Genomic DNA, 17,592 nt, shown 5'->3' on the forward strand with positions numbered 1-17,592 from the left:
TGTTAGTTTGAAAGTGTTCTTTATATTTGTTGAGTTAAACTTACAAATTTAAATACTTATCTTGATAATCTTAATGAACAAGCTTTACAGATACCTGYAGATCATCTTTACGTTAAAAGAAAAACAAGTCTCGTGTTAAAACCATCAGTTCCACAGAAAAAAGAGGTGGGGATAAAATAACTGTATAGTTGATGTCATTATGTAGCAACTATAAATCTTATCAATTTATATTCTGCTGAGGGAASTGCAATCAAACTTCTCTAAAAGGGCATCTTGTTCTCCACCAATGTCCATCTGTACAGATGAAGTATAAACCTCAAGCCAATCAGTTTTATAGATATATATGCATTTAATTATCTGTAAAAATGTTTTTTWAAAAAGTAGTACCTTGTCGACTCAAATTTTGACATTTCCGTGAAGTAATCAAGTCATCTGGATCAACTTCATCCTAGCTGAGGAACTGTAGAACACTTCTACATTTACCTCCAAATTTTACTTGTACATCCCTTATTATATATGAACTGAGGACTTTGAAATTGCTTACTCACTCTAAAGAGTTTCAAGTTGCACAAAGATTTAAGTCCAGATGTGTTATTTAAAGCCCGTAACAMAGCCATATTGATTCCATAACAAAAGGTTAGCAGCATTTGGTACAAAATATTTAACATTAGTGACATATTTTGTAAAAGCCAAGTAATATAGATGTATATAAAGTTCTTTTACCAACTGTTTGATATTAGAAAATGTTTTTAAATAGTTTTTTTAGCCACAGGATTTGGGCATCTGTCAGTCTTTGACTCAACGTGTGTAACAGCTGAAGCCAAATTGGGCCATGCAGTAAGACAGCAGCAAAGCTAGAAGGGCCTGACTGAAAAAAGCAAGACGTCAAAGTGTTGCAATGGCCCAGGCAAAGTCCAGAGCTAAAACTTTTGCTTTAGGGCCTCGTTTTTCCTGTTTTTGTACCATGTTCCCACAAATTTTCCAGTTCAAAATTATGTATTTTTTCCATCCTGAGTGAAGATTCTAGATCTTTCTAGGATTTTTGTAAACAATCCATACATTCGAGTATAAAACATTTTTCTTCAAATATTACAAATCAAGAAACAAAATGGTGAAATTTATTAAAAAAAAAAAAAAAAAAAAGATCCTGGGGGATGTCGAGCTAGATATTTAGGGTCATTTTTAATTCAATTTAAACGTGATCAGTTTGTGACGTCGTGTGCATTATTTTGTTTAAAAATATAAATGGGAGTTGCATTTTTTAAGCCGCAGCTCCGATTTAAATTCAAAATCTAGGAATATATGTGTAGAGTTAAAAACAATAAATACATTTTTTGTTCGTTTATTAGTTCAGATAAAAACTTAAAATTTAACTTGTACCCAAGATGKGATATGGCAACCGAAGATGGAGCATGGCATTTAAATTGAATCAAATCCACTTCCATACCTTTCAAAACGGCATAGTCAACTAGCGTCTTTGCAGACTAAGACACACACACACACACAAAGACTCTAGTCAAAATAAAAAGTGGTATACTCATTTTCAGACACTAATGTCATTTCCCCCCTAATACGGAGCGTCAGTGAGCAGTTAAACATCTTACCATATTCCACACCGCTAAAAAGAAAAATGAGTCCAATGGTGGAGAATGTCAGCTTCTTTTTATATTGATAGTCCATTGTGGCCGACTTGATCTTCTTTCACTGACTTTTCAAGACATCGTCGTCCCTAAATGAAGCTCTGCTGAAATAATCCTGAGTGCCGGGTGCTTCCAATTAACGCCGACGGAGATGAGATCCTAAATCTGTCGGGAGCCGAAAGACAGGAGAAAGAAAACCACCAAGAGCGCACTGTGTTTGCTTTTCTGAGCCGCTAATAAGCACAAAGTAACTTGAAAAAAAAATATGGAAACTCTCAGAACAGATCCTGCTTACCGCAACCAATCCATACAGCACTAAACGCGTATAAATCTGCCTTCGTGCAGATTACATCACTTCCGGCAGCGCAAAAACTAATGACATCCCAAAGTGTAACCTGAATTTTCATTCCTGTTTTCATAAATAAGCATTCATATGCGTTTTGAATGCATTTGAATGGAGTCTCTGAAAGTAACCATTGAAAAACWWGACAACTGACAAAATTCACCAATATGAAAATGTTTTAGGTGTCAAACTCCAGTCCTGGAGGGTCACTGCCCTGCAACTTTTAGATGTGCCTCTGCTGCACCACACCTGAATAGAATAATTAGGTCATTAGCAAGGCTCTGGGGAACTTATCTACACARGAAGGAGGTAATTAAGGCATTTCATTCCAGCGTTTTTGTACCTGTGGCACATCTAAAAACTGCAGGACAGTGGCCCTGGAGGACTGGAGTTTGACATCCCTGTAAATCTGTAATCTAATTAATTTTGTCATCACATTAGACTCATCAGTCATTGTAATATTTTTGTTTCAAAAACTGTGAGTGCACAATAACGTAAACAAAATACTGTGGGATTTTTTTAAGGCGGCTGATATTAGTGCTTCCAGTACCTAGCAAAAGTATTCCTGCTTGAACTTTTTCACATTTTATTTTGTATGTTTCCTTTGCATAATATTGTGATTTTATATGACAGACCATTGCAAATTAACACATGGCTGTGGAATGAAAATAAATGTTCTTCAAATAACCGTCAGAAAAGTATGGTGTGCAAATGAATTCTGCCCCATTTAATCTGATGCCCCCCAAAAACATAAAGTGCAACCAGCATACTTCCAGAAGCAACCCAATTAGTAAATAAATTCAAATTGTGTGTAATTATATTTTGTTGTTCTGTGTGTGCTAAAATGTCTCTTAGGGAGTGGTTGTGCACAAACACCTTCATCAACACAGCAAACAGGCACGATATAATACTTAGGTATGGACAACCACAGATATAAAAACCCTGTTAGAGACTTGAGGTGACTGTAATAATATCCTCCAAACAACAATAGTGTTTTAGGAYAGGTGTATCCATGCTACAATCTGTAACCAGACTTAATGCCAATTGAGAATACCATTCACAGAYACTATGTAGAAAATGTGAATACTATTGTAAAGAAATGTATTGGACCCATTTGAACACGTTAGAGTAAATGCATTMAAATTTATGCGCAAAGCTAGTGTGAATATGAGAATCTGATGTTATGATTCATTAACTTCCAGCTGAWAAATTCAAGTATTTCTAATTTAAAACTGATATATTGTTGTACATTATGTGCATGCAGGCCTGTTTTACACCATCAGAAAATTCCATGTTAATCAAGTTTTACTTGCATTTATCAGGAATGTGCGAGTCACTGGAAACTCTTCTCTGTCCGGTGACATTCATTACCACAGGCTTGCRCAGCTCTGTTTGTGCACAATAGCTGCTTTTTCTTGCCTTTAATTTAATTTGCAGTCCCCAGCATCACAGAATTTCAGTTTGTCCCCATCTTGAATTTTTCGTGGCCACGCCACTTAATATTCAAAGTCRATCTTACAAACCTTTAAGTTGAGTGGTTTGTCTATATGTGAAATRAACAAAATGGTTGTTGTGAAAATGTAACATCTGAAAATGAATTCTGTAAATACGAACTTAAATTATATCAACCGTCATCCCCTTGAACAAAACTTCTGAATTGGAGGAAAATGTCTCAGATGACATTTTTTATGTTTCATCTCACTATTATCAGCAAGTGTCGCTGGTGTCATGCTGTTAAAAATCCAAATAAATATGATGTTTAAGGTGAATATCTGCAGGTTTTGAGATGAAAAAAACACACAAAAAAAAACAATAAACCCCACATTGGATCAAAATCCTTATGCAAATGTCTGGTACTTTGAATGTTTCTATTAGTTGTAAAATATACACTACAAAAAGCTCCATCCAGAGTTGAAATCAAGACTGTGCAGAAACCCTGGTAAATGGTCACCAAGCCACAAAACAAAAACATTATCCAGATTGATCATCAGCTAAATATTATTTTTATAAAAGAAATATTTATTTACAATTGCTTGAGCATGAGATTGTATCTGTTCACTTTTACCAAAGCCTTGAGTCTGTACTATGTCTCGTTGAAGCATTTTTGCGAATCAAGACACATAGAAAATGTTTCCAAAAATATTTTTCCAATAGAGTCCATGTTATCCTTCTGTTAAATTGCTCCAGACGTAGAGATGTGAATTTCACTATGACTTCAAAGATAGATGACAGCAGAGTGCAGTGGGGGAGTAGACCGGTGCTCAGAAGGCCAGCTTTTTCATAAGAAGGTAGACCCTGGAGTCCACTTCAAAGCCGTGAAGATTGTTGGCGTCTCCCTGCAGCCTCATAAGCAGACCTCCATAAGACACGTAGGCAGAGCTGAAAGCATAAGCGCATCATACAATTACTTTTTTTGTTCTAGACATATTTGCCACATTTTCATGCGAATTTCATGTTTTGCATTATGCATACTAAATAACTTCATTTGACTTAATGTCACTGTCACTCACTCATGCTGCACTACCAGTTTACTTACAGACGTGTCGCCGCTTCAGTTGATGTTTCATCGCCTTCAATCTTGTACACCTTTCCATACATCACATACTCAAACTGGTCTGCCCTACAAAATCAAATGTAACTCTGAGTACAAACTKCAAACAGCAAACAGCAAGGTGTTGCTTACTTACATTAACATGCAGAAATGTATGCGGTGGAAAATGCCTTACCGAGACGGCCGATCGTCCTGAGGGTTGTACTCTCCATCATCTGGTGTTCCGTCCTCATATAATGTGCTGGCAATCACCAGTCTGAACTTGTCACCTTAAAGACATAGAAAATGAAATGAGAGAATGATGACATTGTTGTCTTGACCTTGACAAAGGTTTACTCTGGATTAAATTTGTATACCTGGGATTTTTTTACACATSTAGTTTGAGCAATTGAGAAATAAAACCAAATCAACCCATTAGACCTTAATAAAAACCAATTGACATCAGATTTTTTTTTTAAGTACATGCAAAACTGTTAAAAAAGCTTTCTAATTAACCAGATAACATTATTTCAAAATAAGGATTTTTATAACAACCATCTTGGACAAAAGCAGTTAAGATCTTACCAAGATCAACAGGATATATCTGAATGTTCACATCCAAGATGAGGTCCATCTTGAAAGATTCACTTTCACAATGTAGTCGAGACACTTAAAACAAACAAACAAACAAACAAAAAATCAGGTAAACAACATATGCTGTGTAAAAATATATGTGYGGTAGTGAGACACACTTTTAAACAATTAAGTTTTCTAGAAGATTTAGATTTTYCATTCTTTACAAATATGCTGCTCAAATAGGTTTTCCATAAATAATAACACTATATTATTATTAATAATATTATATTAATAATGACATTATAATTAACATTACTAATAAAGGCGTGTATGCCTTATATTATGCACTTTTGTTTCATTTCCCTCTTGTGTGGTTTTTTTAAATTTCATCTCACATACCTCTGTCAAACTTCTTGCCATCTGGATCAATGTCTTTTACATCAAAGATATCTTCAAACAGAATTCCAGCCATTTTGTGTTAAGTCTGACTTCCTGGAAGAGATAAAATAAAATAAATACAAAAAATTAAAACACCAGACAACAGATATCTAGCATCAACAAGAGGACACAATTTACAACAACAACATGTATACAGAAAATGAAATAGATATTTACAAAAAATCATGACGCCTAAAAATGTACAGTCTTCTTTTTTGGTGTTGGGTAAAATCAATTGTATTTTTCACTGATGCTCAAACCAGCATTCATGCTTTTGTCTCTTTTTGACTACTGTAATTTCCTGTTTGTTGGTCTGCCTGAAAAAATCCCCTCAAACATCTCAGATTATTACAGAACAACGAAGCTGGAGATCTCAGCAGAATATGATATTTTTACTCCGACTCTTGCTTTTTTGCATTGATTACCCGYGGTGTGTAAAGTTGATAACATATAAATTAAGATTTAATTGTAAGATTTTCAACCAATATTTGGACTTGCAACATCTTATTTTACAGAGCTACGTATTCCTTACGCCACCCGTACAAATACATTTACTACTATTATAACTACAACTTCTGCTGCTATGTTCAAGCTAAATGCTAATTTTAGCAGGCTGCCCAGACCATTTTTTATACTTACCACAAACGCTGTTCTTAAAATAGACTATAAGCACAATAAAACTACAGCCACTCCGGGTGGTTGAAAGGCCCCAAGTGTTGAATATAAGTACTAAATTTGTTAACACAATGCTATTTCATTCATAACTATCTCAACCATAATACCCGCGGAGGAACAATGTGCTCAACCTTTGACACGGGAAGTACTTCCGGGCACAAAATAACATAAAAAAAGTGGTGCGATTTAAAATGACAAAAATATTGAAAATTACACAAAAACCAGTCAACTCAGAGACAGTAATTAAATATTGACAAATATAGATTAACCTCAACAATTTTATATATTCTTTGTAGTTTTATGTTACAAGTGTATTCCACGTTCTAATTTGAATAAATAGAAAAAACCCTTAACAGAACTTAGGTGTGGTTTCATTTATTTTTCGAATAATAATTTTATTACTTTTTTGGGATAAAACATAAGCGTGTTCAAACGGTGTTTACGACATTTACCTCAATTTTCCGGCTTCATCTGGTTGCTAAGTAGTTTTAGCGTCCTTTCTGTGTACAGTTGCTAGCTAATCGTTAGCTGACTGAAATTTAGGGAAAAAAAGGGGCGAACAAAGCCCTGTCGAAAATGTGTTTAATACAATTTAGTTACGAATTGATGCATAGAATAAGGATTTCTAATCTGATTAATTCCAATAAGCGATGGGCGAATGAGGTAAGAATAACGATAATATCCTCAAGTAACGTTATTGATTAGCTAGCTTGGACAATATGTTAAAGTTGACGAAGATGTTTAGCTTCATCAGAGGGAAAACAGTGAGATGAGATGTTGCGAGAATTGTCTGGCGTATTTGCAGCTTTGATTAAAATCGAGAACTATGTAATGACCATAAGGACACAAAACCCAAATACTTAACTTAAGTAATCGGTTTATGATTGATTGTACCAAACATTTCTTATTTGGTGTACAGTAACGATTTAGTGTTTGTATGTGCGCTGTTTTGTTTTGACTTGCTATAAATCGTAATGAATTGTCCTGTCTTTGCAGCCTACAACAATGCTACTTTGATTTCCATACACGATTTATGAAAGCAGAAATCTTTGGGGTTTGAACATTTCTGGTACTCGCATGAGTTCTAGGGAGCGAGCCAAGATGGGGGACATCTTGGCAACTGAAGCTGACCTTCTTGGGATGATCAAAGAGGTACCACATTTTTGCAGCACACACTTTATTGGCATTAATGAAGTATTTTTGAATTTGAATTGATGTGAAACCTAATTTAGAATTGTACAAACTATTGGCAATTCATAAAATTTGCAGACACATTTTGTATGTTGTATGTCCCGCACGTGAGTTTATTTGAACTTTATTTTTATTTTTGTTTTTCTTTGGTAGTACCTTAACTTTGACGAATTTGAAGAGACCATTCAAACGTTTGACAAGGAGTGCAAAACCAAAGGGAAGCTTGTGTCGAAGCCTCGTGGAAGCGCTCTCAGAGACTCAAAGACCCGTGTCATCCAGGTACATGATCCAGTAATGAAACGGTTGAGGAAGTTTTTGTTCCATTGTGGTAATTTATCATATGTGGTGGTGCAGACTGTCATCAAATAGGAAGATTAGTAAGAAGTAGGGCACAGATTCAAGTGGACTTTGTGGATTGGTGCTAGCAGAAACTGGTGTTTTATGCAAAAATACACACGCACATTTTGAACGTTTTAAATGCCCGTACTTTGTAGCACATTTGTTTTGATCTGATTATTCTATTTTTTAATAACTGTGCAGAATTATTTTTTTTAATGTTGTTAATTTGCCCTTATTGTACRGTCTCTCTCTCTAATTGTCCTGTTTTTATATTTGCATTGCCTTAGCTTGAACATGCATGCTTCTATTTTTATTTAACTTGTTGCTGGTACACTGGATTTTCCCCACTGTGAGACAACATTTCCAAATATTCCAATATATGTCTATTCTATTTTAATGGTGCGATATGCAATTAAATATGCACAAAGCCAAGTTTCCCCATCTAAGTTCTTACTTATTCAAATGTCCTTGTGTTTAAATCTGACTTTTTCAGGAAGATCTTCTGAGCTCCTTTGATGATGGCGACCACAAAGTGTTCTTTGATCTCTGGGCAGAAAACATTCCCTCAGCAGTAAAAGGCTCAAGTGATGAAGCACAGAACCTTGAGTTCTACCTTCATATCCACTTCACTGTCTACCCACTGAGGACACACCCAAGTAGACAAGTATGTAGATTTATAGTTTTATTTATTTTTTGAGCAAGAAGTAATGACGTAATTATACATAATGTGCAGTTATCGAAAGTGTTCACTAGGTGGTGCCACATTCTCTTTTTAAGCCAAGCACATTGGTCATGCACTGTTTTCCTAACTTCCAGCACATCTTTCACTCTTTTAGCCAGTATGACTCTAATTAGCTAAAGTCTAATTAAATCGTATATTGCTATTTAGAAAATTATGAGCTATAGTTAGAGCTGCTTACATCGTTTTAATTCCTTCATTCAGTGTTTGTTACCATTACTGTCGAGAGTCATTTAGCTAATAGGAACAGTTTTTTAAATAATATAATCTGCTTCTGTGACATTCAGCTATTAGTTTCAAATAAATAGTGTAACTGACCAACTGTCATCTCTCTGCAGGACCGAGCTGAATTTGAGGAGAGGATTTTCCTTTTCAAGCAGTACCTTGAAACTCGTGGATCAGCTCTGAGCCAGACTACTGAGTTTTTGTCTTATTACGCTTTGCCTTTTGTTCCCAATCCAACCATTCACCCTTCCTTTAAAGATCTCTTTCAGGTGCTCAAACTGTTATAAAAGGCATTTCTTTTCATGTTTTTTTTTTTCTTTTTCTCATAACCACCTTCAAACATTCTTTATAATCATTCTAATATGTCTTAATTTTTTAACTAGGATTCCTGGATGCCACAGTTGAAGGACAAGTTGGAGAAGTTCCTGTCAGTGACTCTAAAATCGTCTAAGATTCCAAGGCTGTTGACTTTATATGTATCCTTTTTCTGTGCCTCATCTATTGGCTCTGAGAAAATTGTCAGCGTGCTGCTGAGGCAGGTTTCTTCCTGTATTTGAACATTTGGCTATGGATTCATAGTGAGAATCCTCTGACTGCACGTGAACCTTTGGTTAGGTGTGCTTAGGTTAGTGTTGTTTTCATCAGTGATCTCAAAGCCCTGCATTCAGAGTAAAGGGTTTTAATAGTCTTAATAAAAAGGCATCTTTGCTTACAAAATGTGTCAGAGTGCAAACAGTTCTGCAAATGACTCCTGTCAATGTATTCATAAAGATGATTATTACAAAGTGTAGTTTGTTAGTTAAATATTGACACATTTCATGGCAAAAATATAACTGTAGCCAAGATACTTATTTGTGGCTTGTAGTTGGTATTTTATGTCCTCAGACATAAACAAATATGTTTATTTTATTTTCTACATTATTTGAGACTTGAGGTACTATGTAGGTTAATACATAGTACCTTGACCCAGTTAATTAATGATTAACTGGGTCAAGGAAGAGAACTAATAATTGTGACATTTAATAAACCTGGATWATGCTTAAGCTCTTCCGAAATAAATTGATAAATATATGTTATGAGGCTCTTTTATAGTAAAATTTAAAAGAACAGCTATTACTTAAGATTTTCTTAAAAATACTATAAATTTTAATTAGCAAAAAATCCACATTTATTTTGAAGAAATCTTTTTTTGGAGGACATTTGCCTAAGAAGAAATAGTAATAAACAATGGGCGTTCCCAACTATARACCTCGTTTGCACCATGGTTCATGTTTTATGCTTGAATTTGTAATTACTTTRCCATATTTTATTTAGGTCTCATATMATCAAAATAGCAAATAGTTCTGACAAAAAAAATCCCARAAAATTAAAAATACATTTTACTAATGTAAAGCTTTTCCAATACCAAACATGCTTTACAAGAAAAATCTTTAAATGCAGGTAGTATATTTAAAATGTTGTGTTATAGAAACGCTGGATTAGACCAGTTTGGCGACAAAAGGGCATTTGTTATGCGTCACTGATTTATAGGTAATGTAAGCTAATATTGACTCTATCTTTCATCTCATCCCATAGCAAGATATACAAACTATTACTGTACAAACATCTATGACTTTTTCTTACTCAAACAGAATGTATTATGAGCTTTTTTGACTCTTTTTTTTTATCTTATGCAAGACGTATATACTTTTAAACTGATTGTATGCATTTACTTCCAGATTAGCCACTCAAATATGAAAATGAAGAAATAAATGCTGTTTAGCTTCTTTACTAGAATCCATGTATATTCTTTAATAAACATTATGCAGAAGGAGGGTGGAAGAACTACGAAAGGTGAATATTTGTGTCAAATACATTAAGATTCCAATATTATTTGATATATCTTTCTGTTTGTGAAAAGATGTCCACTGTTGACTGTATATAACTGGTTGGGAGATAATACAGTTTTGTATAGATTTTCAGATTGTCTAAATTTTCATGATTGATGACGCTTAACACAAGGAAAGTGTTTCTTTCATGAAAATACCTACCTACTAGATTATAGAAGGTCTAAAGCTGTGTTTCAAAATTTACGACAAATAAATCCCATTTACGGTTTTGTTTTGTGTTTAAGTAATATTAACCACATAGGCATCTGTTGGATTAGTGGARTTAGTATTTTATCCTCCCAGTCTGTGATTCAAAAAGCAACAAAGGTGGATAAACCCTCTGTGGCTTGTACTAATATTTGTTGTAGACGCTAAATTTTGCAACCATTTTAAATGGTTGTAATGAAAGATTTGAGTAGGTAAATACTGACTTAAGTACAATGTTTAATTGTGAAGTATTTAGTGCAAACAGTTGTTTGATTTAAAAAGTATCAATCGGGTGTTTTTTATATTCCAATTTATAATACTAGATTTCAGAGGCAATGGCACATTTTTTTTATTTGCCCCTGGAGCAGAGGTTCTGCAACCTCAGCCTGACTGTGTTTGTGTGACCACACAGAAGCCATGCAGCAGTTGCAGCTTCAGCTGGCTGAGTCGGAGCGACGCATCTCCAGCTACGTACGGAAGTGTAACAAGGTCAAAACTGACTACCATAACCTTATTGGGATCACTGCTGAGCTGGTCGACTCTTTGGAGGCCACTGTCAGTGGAAAAATGGTAGGCTGGGCYGATTGCATGTTTAAAAATGTACTGAACAAAAACATAAACGACCCATGTCAAATATTGTTGCCATGTGGAGTTAACAACTGTCAATGAGCATTTGCTGACATTTTACTGCACAAAAGTAATATTTCTCTTGATTTGTGTATAATTTTTAATCCAACTTGCTATCAGTGAGTGCTACTCGGTGAGTTGTCTTTTTTTACTCAGTGCATGGGTAGGGCATGTCCACTGGGTGATCAGACAAAATGAGCAACAACTGGACAATCCTTGGACTGGGACAATCAAAGGCTWCCCCAAAATGTCAAATTTAGTCACAAGTCATAATGCCTCAGCTGTCGCAAGTTATGCGGGAGCGTGCCATTGGCATGTTGGATGCCGGGATGTCCACCAGAGCATTAGCTGCACGGCTCAAGGTCCATTATCGGACCATAGGCCGTTTAAGAGTTTCTTTCTAACAGACTGGCACTACTGCAAATCAACCTCATCTTCGTGAGCCACGTATGACCACTCCAGCACAAGATCGCCACGTCCGGCTCGTCCGTCTGCGGGATCGGTTAAGACCAGCAACACACACAGCTGATGAGACTATTGGTCTGCACAACAGACACATCACACCTCAGACTGTCCATAACCGCCTACAAGAAGCCAATTTGGTCAAAATTWAATTCCTCAACCTGACCCGTATCATGTTCAAAGGACTGTCAATCCGCGACAAATGTCCATACCACGATGTTATCACTGCCGATATGAAGATCAGTAATAAACTATTGAAAATATATTTTGAATTTCTCTATATATTGCGTAACCCAAATGTTCATATAACTCTTATATTTGACATGGGGTGTTTATATTTGTATTCAGTGTACATGCTGCATATACAAAAGACTACACATGATGCTTTGGGTTTATTTTTTTGCAATTGCAAAGTAAAGAGCAGTACGGAAACAAGTCATTTGTGTTTAATAGTATTATTTTGAATCCTAATTTTTTAACAAAAACACATATTCCAGTGAGCAGATATTAACGTAAAAAGGACCTTGTGTATTTTTTTTTGCAGATTTCCCCTGAGTATCTGCAGAGTGTGTGCGTTCGCCTATTCAGCAGCCAGATGAGGCAAAGTGCTGTTCAGAGCACGGACTTCACAAGGCCTGGCACTGTAAGAACCACACACAACCACAGCTATTACTCATATCCCTTTTTCTATTCCACCGCTTTCATCAAAGATTGGAACAAGGCTTTATGAAGCGCGTCGTAAAAGCCACATGGGCGAGGGCAGTCAGTAGTCACGTCAGACAGGGCTGGTCGGACTGACGCGGTGTTTGAAAARCACATAAGGATTACTAACTAATATGGTGGGTGTCTCTGTTTGCACACTCCACCGTCAGCGATAAGTCGGGATGTATCCGGCAAGTCAGAACCGAGATCCTAGTTTGGCTTTGTTCATACAGAAAAACTTGGAAAATTRCATATTGAAAATACACAAGTGAGAGTAAAAAGGGAGGAACTGTCTTTGCCTTTCATTGTGACTCACCGCAAGAGGCTTAGGCTTAATCTAGACTAGGGTTGGTGCCAATTTACAATGTGTAGTTACTCAGATTATAAAAACTTTGCTGTCCAGTGGATTGTGTGTGTGTGTGGTGCCACAAAAAACTAATGACAGTTTAGAGATCAGCGCATTACCGTCTAGTAAACAACAAGAGACGCAGGACTGATGTCATCTATGTGACCATTAAAACCATTTTACTATGCAATGGTAAAATTGCATAGTAATCAGAGATGCTGATTTTTTACATTGGTTCAGATGCTTTTTGCTATTTTGTTTTTGCAATCCCAATGCTCCAAAACGTTGAGTTGCAAAGGAGAAAGAGCGATTGGAGTTCAGCGGTTAGCTATCCTTGCCAATACACAGGGCATAAATACTCTTCTACGTCCACATACTAGCATTAACATGATTCCAAATTTATGCTACATTGTTTTAAAGAAAACCTGGTTACATGTGGACAAGGTCTTAACCTGCTTTCCCCACTTTAAGCCTTTACAGAAGAGTTTCTATCCTCATAGTGGTGCTTGCAGTCAGTGGTCTTTGACGTATTGTTGTATTCCTCCTGTGAAATCTTGTGTTTGTATGGTTTGATCTGAACGAGCCATTTTTTTACTGTGTGTGTTTTCTTTGTGTGTGATGCTTTTGTCCACAAAGGGATATTACTCTATGAGTCCCTATGATGATGGCTATGTAAGTTTCATGTTTACATCTTTTTCTTCCATCGTCCCTTCTGTCCCTACCGTCCCTACCGTCCATCTTGCTTGTTCCACTCTGTATCGTCTCCCCTCACATCATAAAATGTAACTGCTCTCTGTCAACATGAATTAATTTCTTTCCCTGACCCTATGCTCAATTTTCCATATTGTTTTCTTCTTTCTGTTAGATTGCCCTAGTTTAAAAAGATGTGTCTCTGTATGTCTGCTTAAGGATCCTTTTGTTAGACCGGTTATGAGGCCAGAGTGTCTTTCAGACTCTACCTCAATATTGTGTCCCATTTGTTCACCTCTTGCTTGTGTCTCTTTTAAAAGCAGTTTCAGTTTTTATCCTGTTAGGTTCTTTGGTAATGTTTTTTTTTTTTAACATGTTAAATAAAAACTTTAATGAGAGTAGTAACATTCATCATTTTCCAGGTCAAGTCACAGAGAAGATGGACACAGTTAAAGACTGAATAGCCAGAATGATAATTCATGTGGTTTTTAAACGGTCGTTGAATTGGATGATTTGAAGTGATTGTACACAACGGTGAACTCTTCAGGCAACATGGACAAGGATTATCATTTTTAGTTGTCTCTTTTTCTTTCACATGGTTTTCAATTTTTCTTTTTTTTTTTTTTGTTACATCAATTTTAATCACGTAAATTTGAAATAAAAATAGTTGTTATTCATCTGTGAATTTTTTAGTTTGCGGAGACTTTTATTTACCTCCGGGATTAGCATTTTCAGTATCTCCTGAATATTYCTTTTATGTGTCGCTAAATCTCGTTTCTTTTGGAGGCTATTGAAAAAAAGCAGAAAAAAAAGTTATTACAGTGTTCTAATTTCCCTCAGGTTAAAAATACATTTCACGCTGTTTCCACAGACACGTTCAGATTGTTTCCTTGTCTTGGGCCATATTATGTTGCTTTTTGTCAAAAGTTTATTCATTATACTTTATTATATATTTGAACTGAGATGCAACAGCTGTGAGGACACTACCCCACCTGTTTGGTGATGGTTCTTTGCCTGAATGTTGCATACTGCATGGACAATATTACCCACAAACCCCTGCACTGTGCATATCAGTGTCCAGCATGTTCCGATAAGGCATGATGAATGCATGTATTATATTATACTAACAACTTAGCTGTAGGAAACTACATGAAATGAAGATTACAGGAATAATTTGAACACTTGCACGTTTTATGTTCTGCTTTGTGTAAACTAAACTAAAATCATGGTTATTAGACTGAAACAATAAATGTCCTAAAATATACTCAACATCTTGGTTTTTTTTTTCCATGTACTTCCTGTTTTAGGCCTCGTCCATGCTACGTGCATCTATTGCACTACAGTAAGTGTTTAATTATACATTTTTTTGTGCAGTTTATTTGATTGGATCCTAAAATGTCAAAATAAATCATTGACACACAGGAGGCCTAAGGAGGTGCCAATGCTGCCTTCTCTGGACTATGACAAACTGAAGAACGACTTGGTTGTCGGCTCAGACAGACTGAAGTGTCTCCTGCTGCAGGCTCTGCGCTGGGTAGGAAGGGTTTTAGGAGATTCTTATATCGCTACGTTGCAGATTAATTTTCATTTCCTTTTTTCATGTCGTTTGAGTCCATGTCGTTTCTGTTCGCTGTGTCTGTCAAATGATTGCATGCTATTACATTTCTTTTTGTCAGCAGGAACGGAACTATTTCAGCCTTCAGCTTAGTCTAACCTTTTTAATTAATCGCTGATGATCCGCACACATTGAAACTGTCCCCTTGGTAGAAGTAGCAACAGCTCTTCTTCTAAAAGGGATGTTTATTATCATCTTATTACACATTGCAATTTTTGAGCATAACAAAGAGTACCATGAGAGCTTAAGTAGTAACTGAATTAAACATAGCATGATATTTATCTTATTTACATGATGGATGAAGACTTTTTAATCGTTGAATTCTGTTTGTGTAGAGAATAACTCGCTCACTCCCTGGCGAACAGAGGGACACGGTGCTTCAAGCCTACATCAGTAACGACCTGCTGGGACGCTACAGCACCAACACGGTGGGCCAGCAGTTTCTGTGGAAATGCTTGAATTGGATAGAAATCCTAAAGCAAATGTTTACGATTATAACAAGTCTTATTTGCTTGAATTAATGTCATRCTATCTGAAGTTCAGAGCGTTTAATACCTGAATAGGGCTTTTATGGCGAATGTTTGACATGCTAACACTAATACAGGAATATACCATCTGCCCTGTAATTTCACTCTGTATGTAGAGAGGACTAAACCTCTTTAAAAAGCCTACCCTGTGCAATTCTAAAGTCCAGTTTAGCGTCATGAATCACTTGATGCTCTGTGCTGATTTAAGTTTTGCTGCCTTTTTTTTTTTTTTTGGCCTCTGCTCCCGTCTTCTGCGTCGCATCTGAGATGATGCTTTTGATGGACGATCAAAAAGTTTTTAATGCTTATATTAATTTCCACTATAACTGTACTAATGCTGGTAATTATTCAACTCAATTACTATTTTATTTTTAAATAGCATGAAACTCAATGTGTAAAGAATGTGACTTACAGACAACCTGATCTATTTTGGGAGCTTGTCACTATTTTCTTTTKAATTATTCTTGATTTAAGATCATTGTGTTGCCCACCCCTGGATGAAAATKGAATTTGTTTATATTACATTTAAATTAGTAGTAAAAATGCAAACTGAAAACACAAATGCAATACTGCCGGAGGGTGATCAAGTAACAATGCATGCATGCAAACTTTTACCGTCCACTTGAACCTTGAGATGAATGCAAATGTTTTAAGACTCTTGCAGATTATTTAGATGATGTTGACTTAAGAGGAAAAGTCAACAGCAACTTCAGAGTGGTTGCTCGTAAGTTTGTTTTTTTTTCCACATGCAAAGAAATGACTCTGGTTTTTCCTTTGTCTTAGAAAACTGTGCTTCATTTGATGAAGTCAGCAAACGAGGTGGTCCGTCAATACACTGCCCGTCTCATCAATGCATTTGCTTCCCTTGCAGAGGGTACGTTCCTAATAGCCTTTGGTTTTGCCTCTTCATTTCTTGGTAATATGAGTCATAGCCTCGTTAAGCTTTCTTGTGGAAATGTAGATTGATTGAAGACCTCAGGACTGAAACCACTAATGATACTCTGYGGCAGAATGCAAATAATAAGGAAAAGCAGTTTATAAAGAGGCTGGAGTAAAGTTTTCTGTCTCTGTTACAGGGAAACTTTTAAGGATTAGCATATGATCCAGCCAAATCAACCAAGTCATACTAATGCCAAGTATGGAATTAGTRTGACTTGTGGCTCTGATCAGGTTTGGTTAAAAAATACACWGTTTTTGTGGAGTTTGTGTTGTTTTCATAGGAGTAAAGACTTACTAGCTTAAGTTTAACAAGTATTTTGTTTTCCGAATTATTGCTGATAGTTGTAATTTAGTTAAACTGAATGTAATTTCATAATTTTGGAGAAACTTGAAAATGTTCAAGATTGCATAAGATAACTAAACTTTTTTTTATAGCCTGCTCTATTCATGATTACAGGCCGGATTTACCTCTCCCAAATTCCAGTTCTTCTGAAGCTTCTGACAAAAACACTAAGGAGGGAGGAGAAGGACTCTATGACTCGGGAAAATGTTCTGGTTGCCCTTCAGAAGCTCAGTCTTAGGTAAAAAATKTGCAGTTTTTTTCTAATGGTTACAACATAATGAAGGTTGTTTCACAATAAACAGATTTAAATTTCCATCATACAGCTCAATCTAGATTCATGATCTACATCACCTGAAATGATGCACAAGACAATGAGCATCACRATCCTCCTGGAGGCTTTTTAAATGCTTTCTGTGCTTCAGATATAAGCACCATGCTCAATATGTTATTCATCTCAGATTCTGCTGAGATGCATTCAGTCAATGCATTTCTSAGATTAGCTCCACACTGGAGGATCATTCAGTGTCTCCACTCATAAAGCTACATTGCCTGTTTTATTAAATAAAGGAG

At 35.9% G+C, this 17,592-nt stretch overlaps 2 protein-coding genes across 4 annotated transcripts in view; one reads left to right on the forward strand and one right to left on the reverse strand.

Moving 5' to 3' along the window:
- Positions 1 to 3,372: 3,372 nt before the first annotated feature.
- Positions 3,373 to 6,337, reverse strand: polr2h (RNA polymerase II, I and III subunit H). 2 transcript variants are annotated; one of them, XM_008406814.1, is made up of 6 exons: positions 6,167 to 6,337; positions 5,489 to 5,577; positions 5,099 to 5,182; positions 4,710 to 4,803; positions 4,520 to 4,603; positions 3,373 to 4,362 (listed from the first exon to the last, which is right to left on the reverse strand). In XM_008406814.1, exons 2-6 carry the CDS (start codon positions 5,559 to 5,561, stop codon positions 4,245 to 4,247), a joined length of 453 nt encoding a protein of 150 aa, XP_008405036.1. In that variant the 5' UTR covers positions 5,562 to 5,577; positions 6,167 to 6,337; the 3' UTR covers positions 3,373 to 4,244. The 2 variants fall into 2 exon arrangements, with proteins under 2 accessions (XP_008405036.1, XP_008405035.1); XM_008406813.1 differs by having other exon boundaries at positions 5,489 to 5,581.
- A 342-nt stretch (positions 6,338 to 6,679) lies between these two features.
- Positions 6,680 to 17,592, forward strand: part of armc9 (armadillo repeat containing 9) — a 33,583-nt gene continuing 22,670 nt past the window's right edge. The window contains exons 1-15 of one of the 2 annotated variants that reach the window (XM_008406811.2): positions 6,680 to 6,865; positions 7,199 to 7,354; positions 7,547 to 7,672; positions 8,226 to 8,396; positions 8,810 to 8,965; positions 9,080 to 9,172; positions 10,505 to 10,529; positions 11,184 to 11,341; positions 12,405 to 12,503; positions 13,545 to 13,580; positions 14,906 to 14,940; positions 15,021 to 15,132; positions 15,549 to 15,641; positions 16,524 to 16,614; positions 17,137 to 17,260. In XM_008406811.2, the coding sequence (XP_008405033.1) occupies positions 7,280 to 7,354; positions 7,547 to 7,672; positions 8,226 to 8,396; positions 8,810 to 8,965; positions 9,080 to 9,172; positions 10,505 to 10,529; positions 11,184 to 11,341; positions 12,405 to 12,503; positions 13,545 to 13,580; positions 14,906 to 14,940; positions 15,021 to 15,132; positions 15,549 to 15,641; positions 16,524 to 16,614; positions 17,137 to 17,260 (1,394 nt within the window). In that variant the 5' untranslated portion in view covers positions 6,680 to 6,865; positions 7,199 to 7,279. The remainder of the gene's footprint in view (positions 6,866 to 7,198; positions 7,355 to 7,546; positions 7,673 to 8,225; positions 8,397 to 8,809; positions 8,966 to 9,079; positions 9,173 to 10,504; positions 10,530 to 11,183; positions 11,342 to 12,404; positions 12,504 to 13,544; positions 13,581 to 14,905; positions 14,941 to 15,020; positions 15,133 to 15,548; positions 15,642 to 16,523; positions 16,615 to 17,136; positions 17,261 to 17,592) is intronic. The other variant, XM_008406812.2, reaches the window with a different exon arrangement.

The sequence above is a fragment of the Poecilia reticulata genome, linkage group LG4 (assembly GCF_000633615.1).
Source record: "Poecilia reticulata strain Guanapo linkage group LG4, Guppy_female_1.0+MT, whole genome shotgun sequence".
NCBI lineage: Eukaryota > Metazoa > Chordata > Actinopteri > Cyprinodontiformes > Poeciliidae > Poecilia > Poecilia reticulata.

Excerpts from the sequence above, each read along its gene's own strand:
- polr2h (XM_008406814.1), bottom strand. The coding sequence starts at position 5,561 with ATGGCTGGAATTCTGTTTGAAGATATCTTTGATGTAAAAGACATTGAT. Across the intron at positions 4,804-5,098 it reads GATATATCCTGTTGATCTTG|GTGACAAGTTCAGACTGGTG; the intron begins GTAAGATCTTAA and ends TATGTCTTTAAG. Across the intron at positions 4,363-4,519 it reads ACTGAAGCGGCGACACGTCT|CTCTGCCTACGTGTCTTATG; the intron begins GTAAGTAAACTG and ends TTATGCTTTCAG.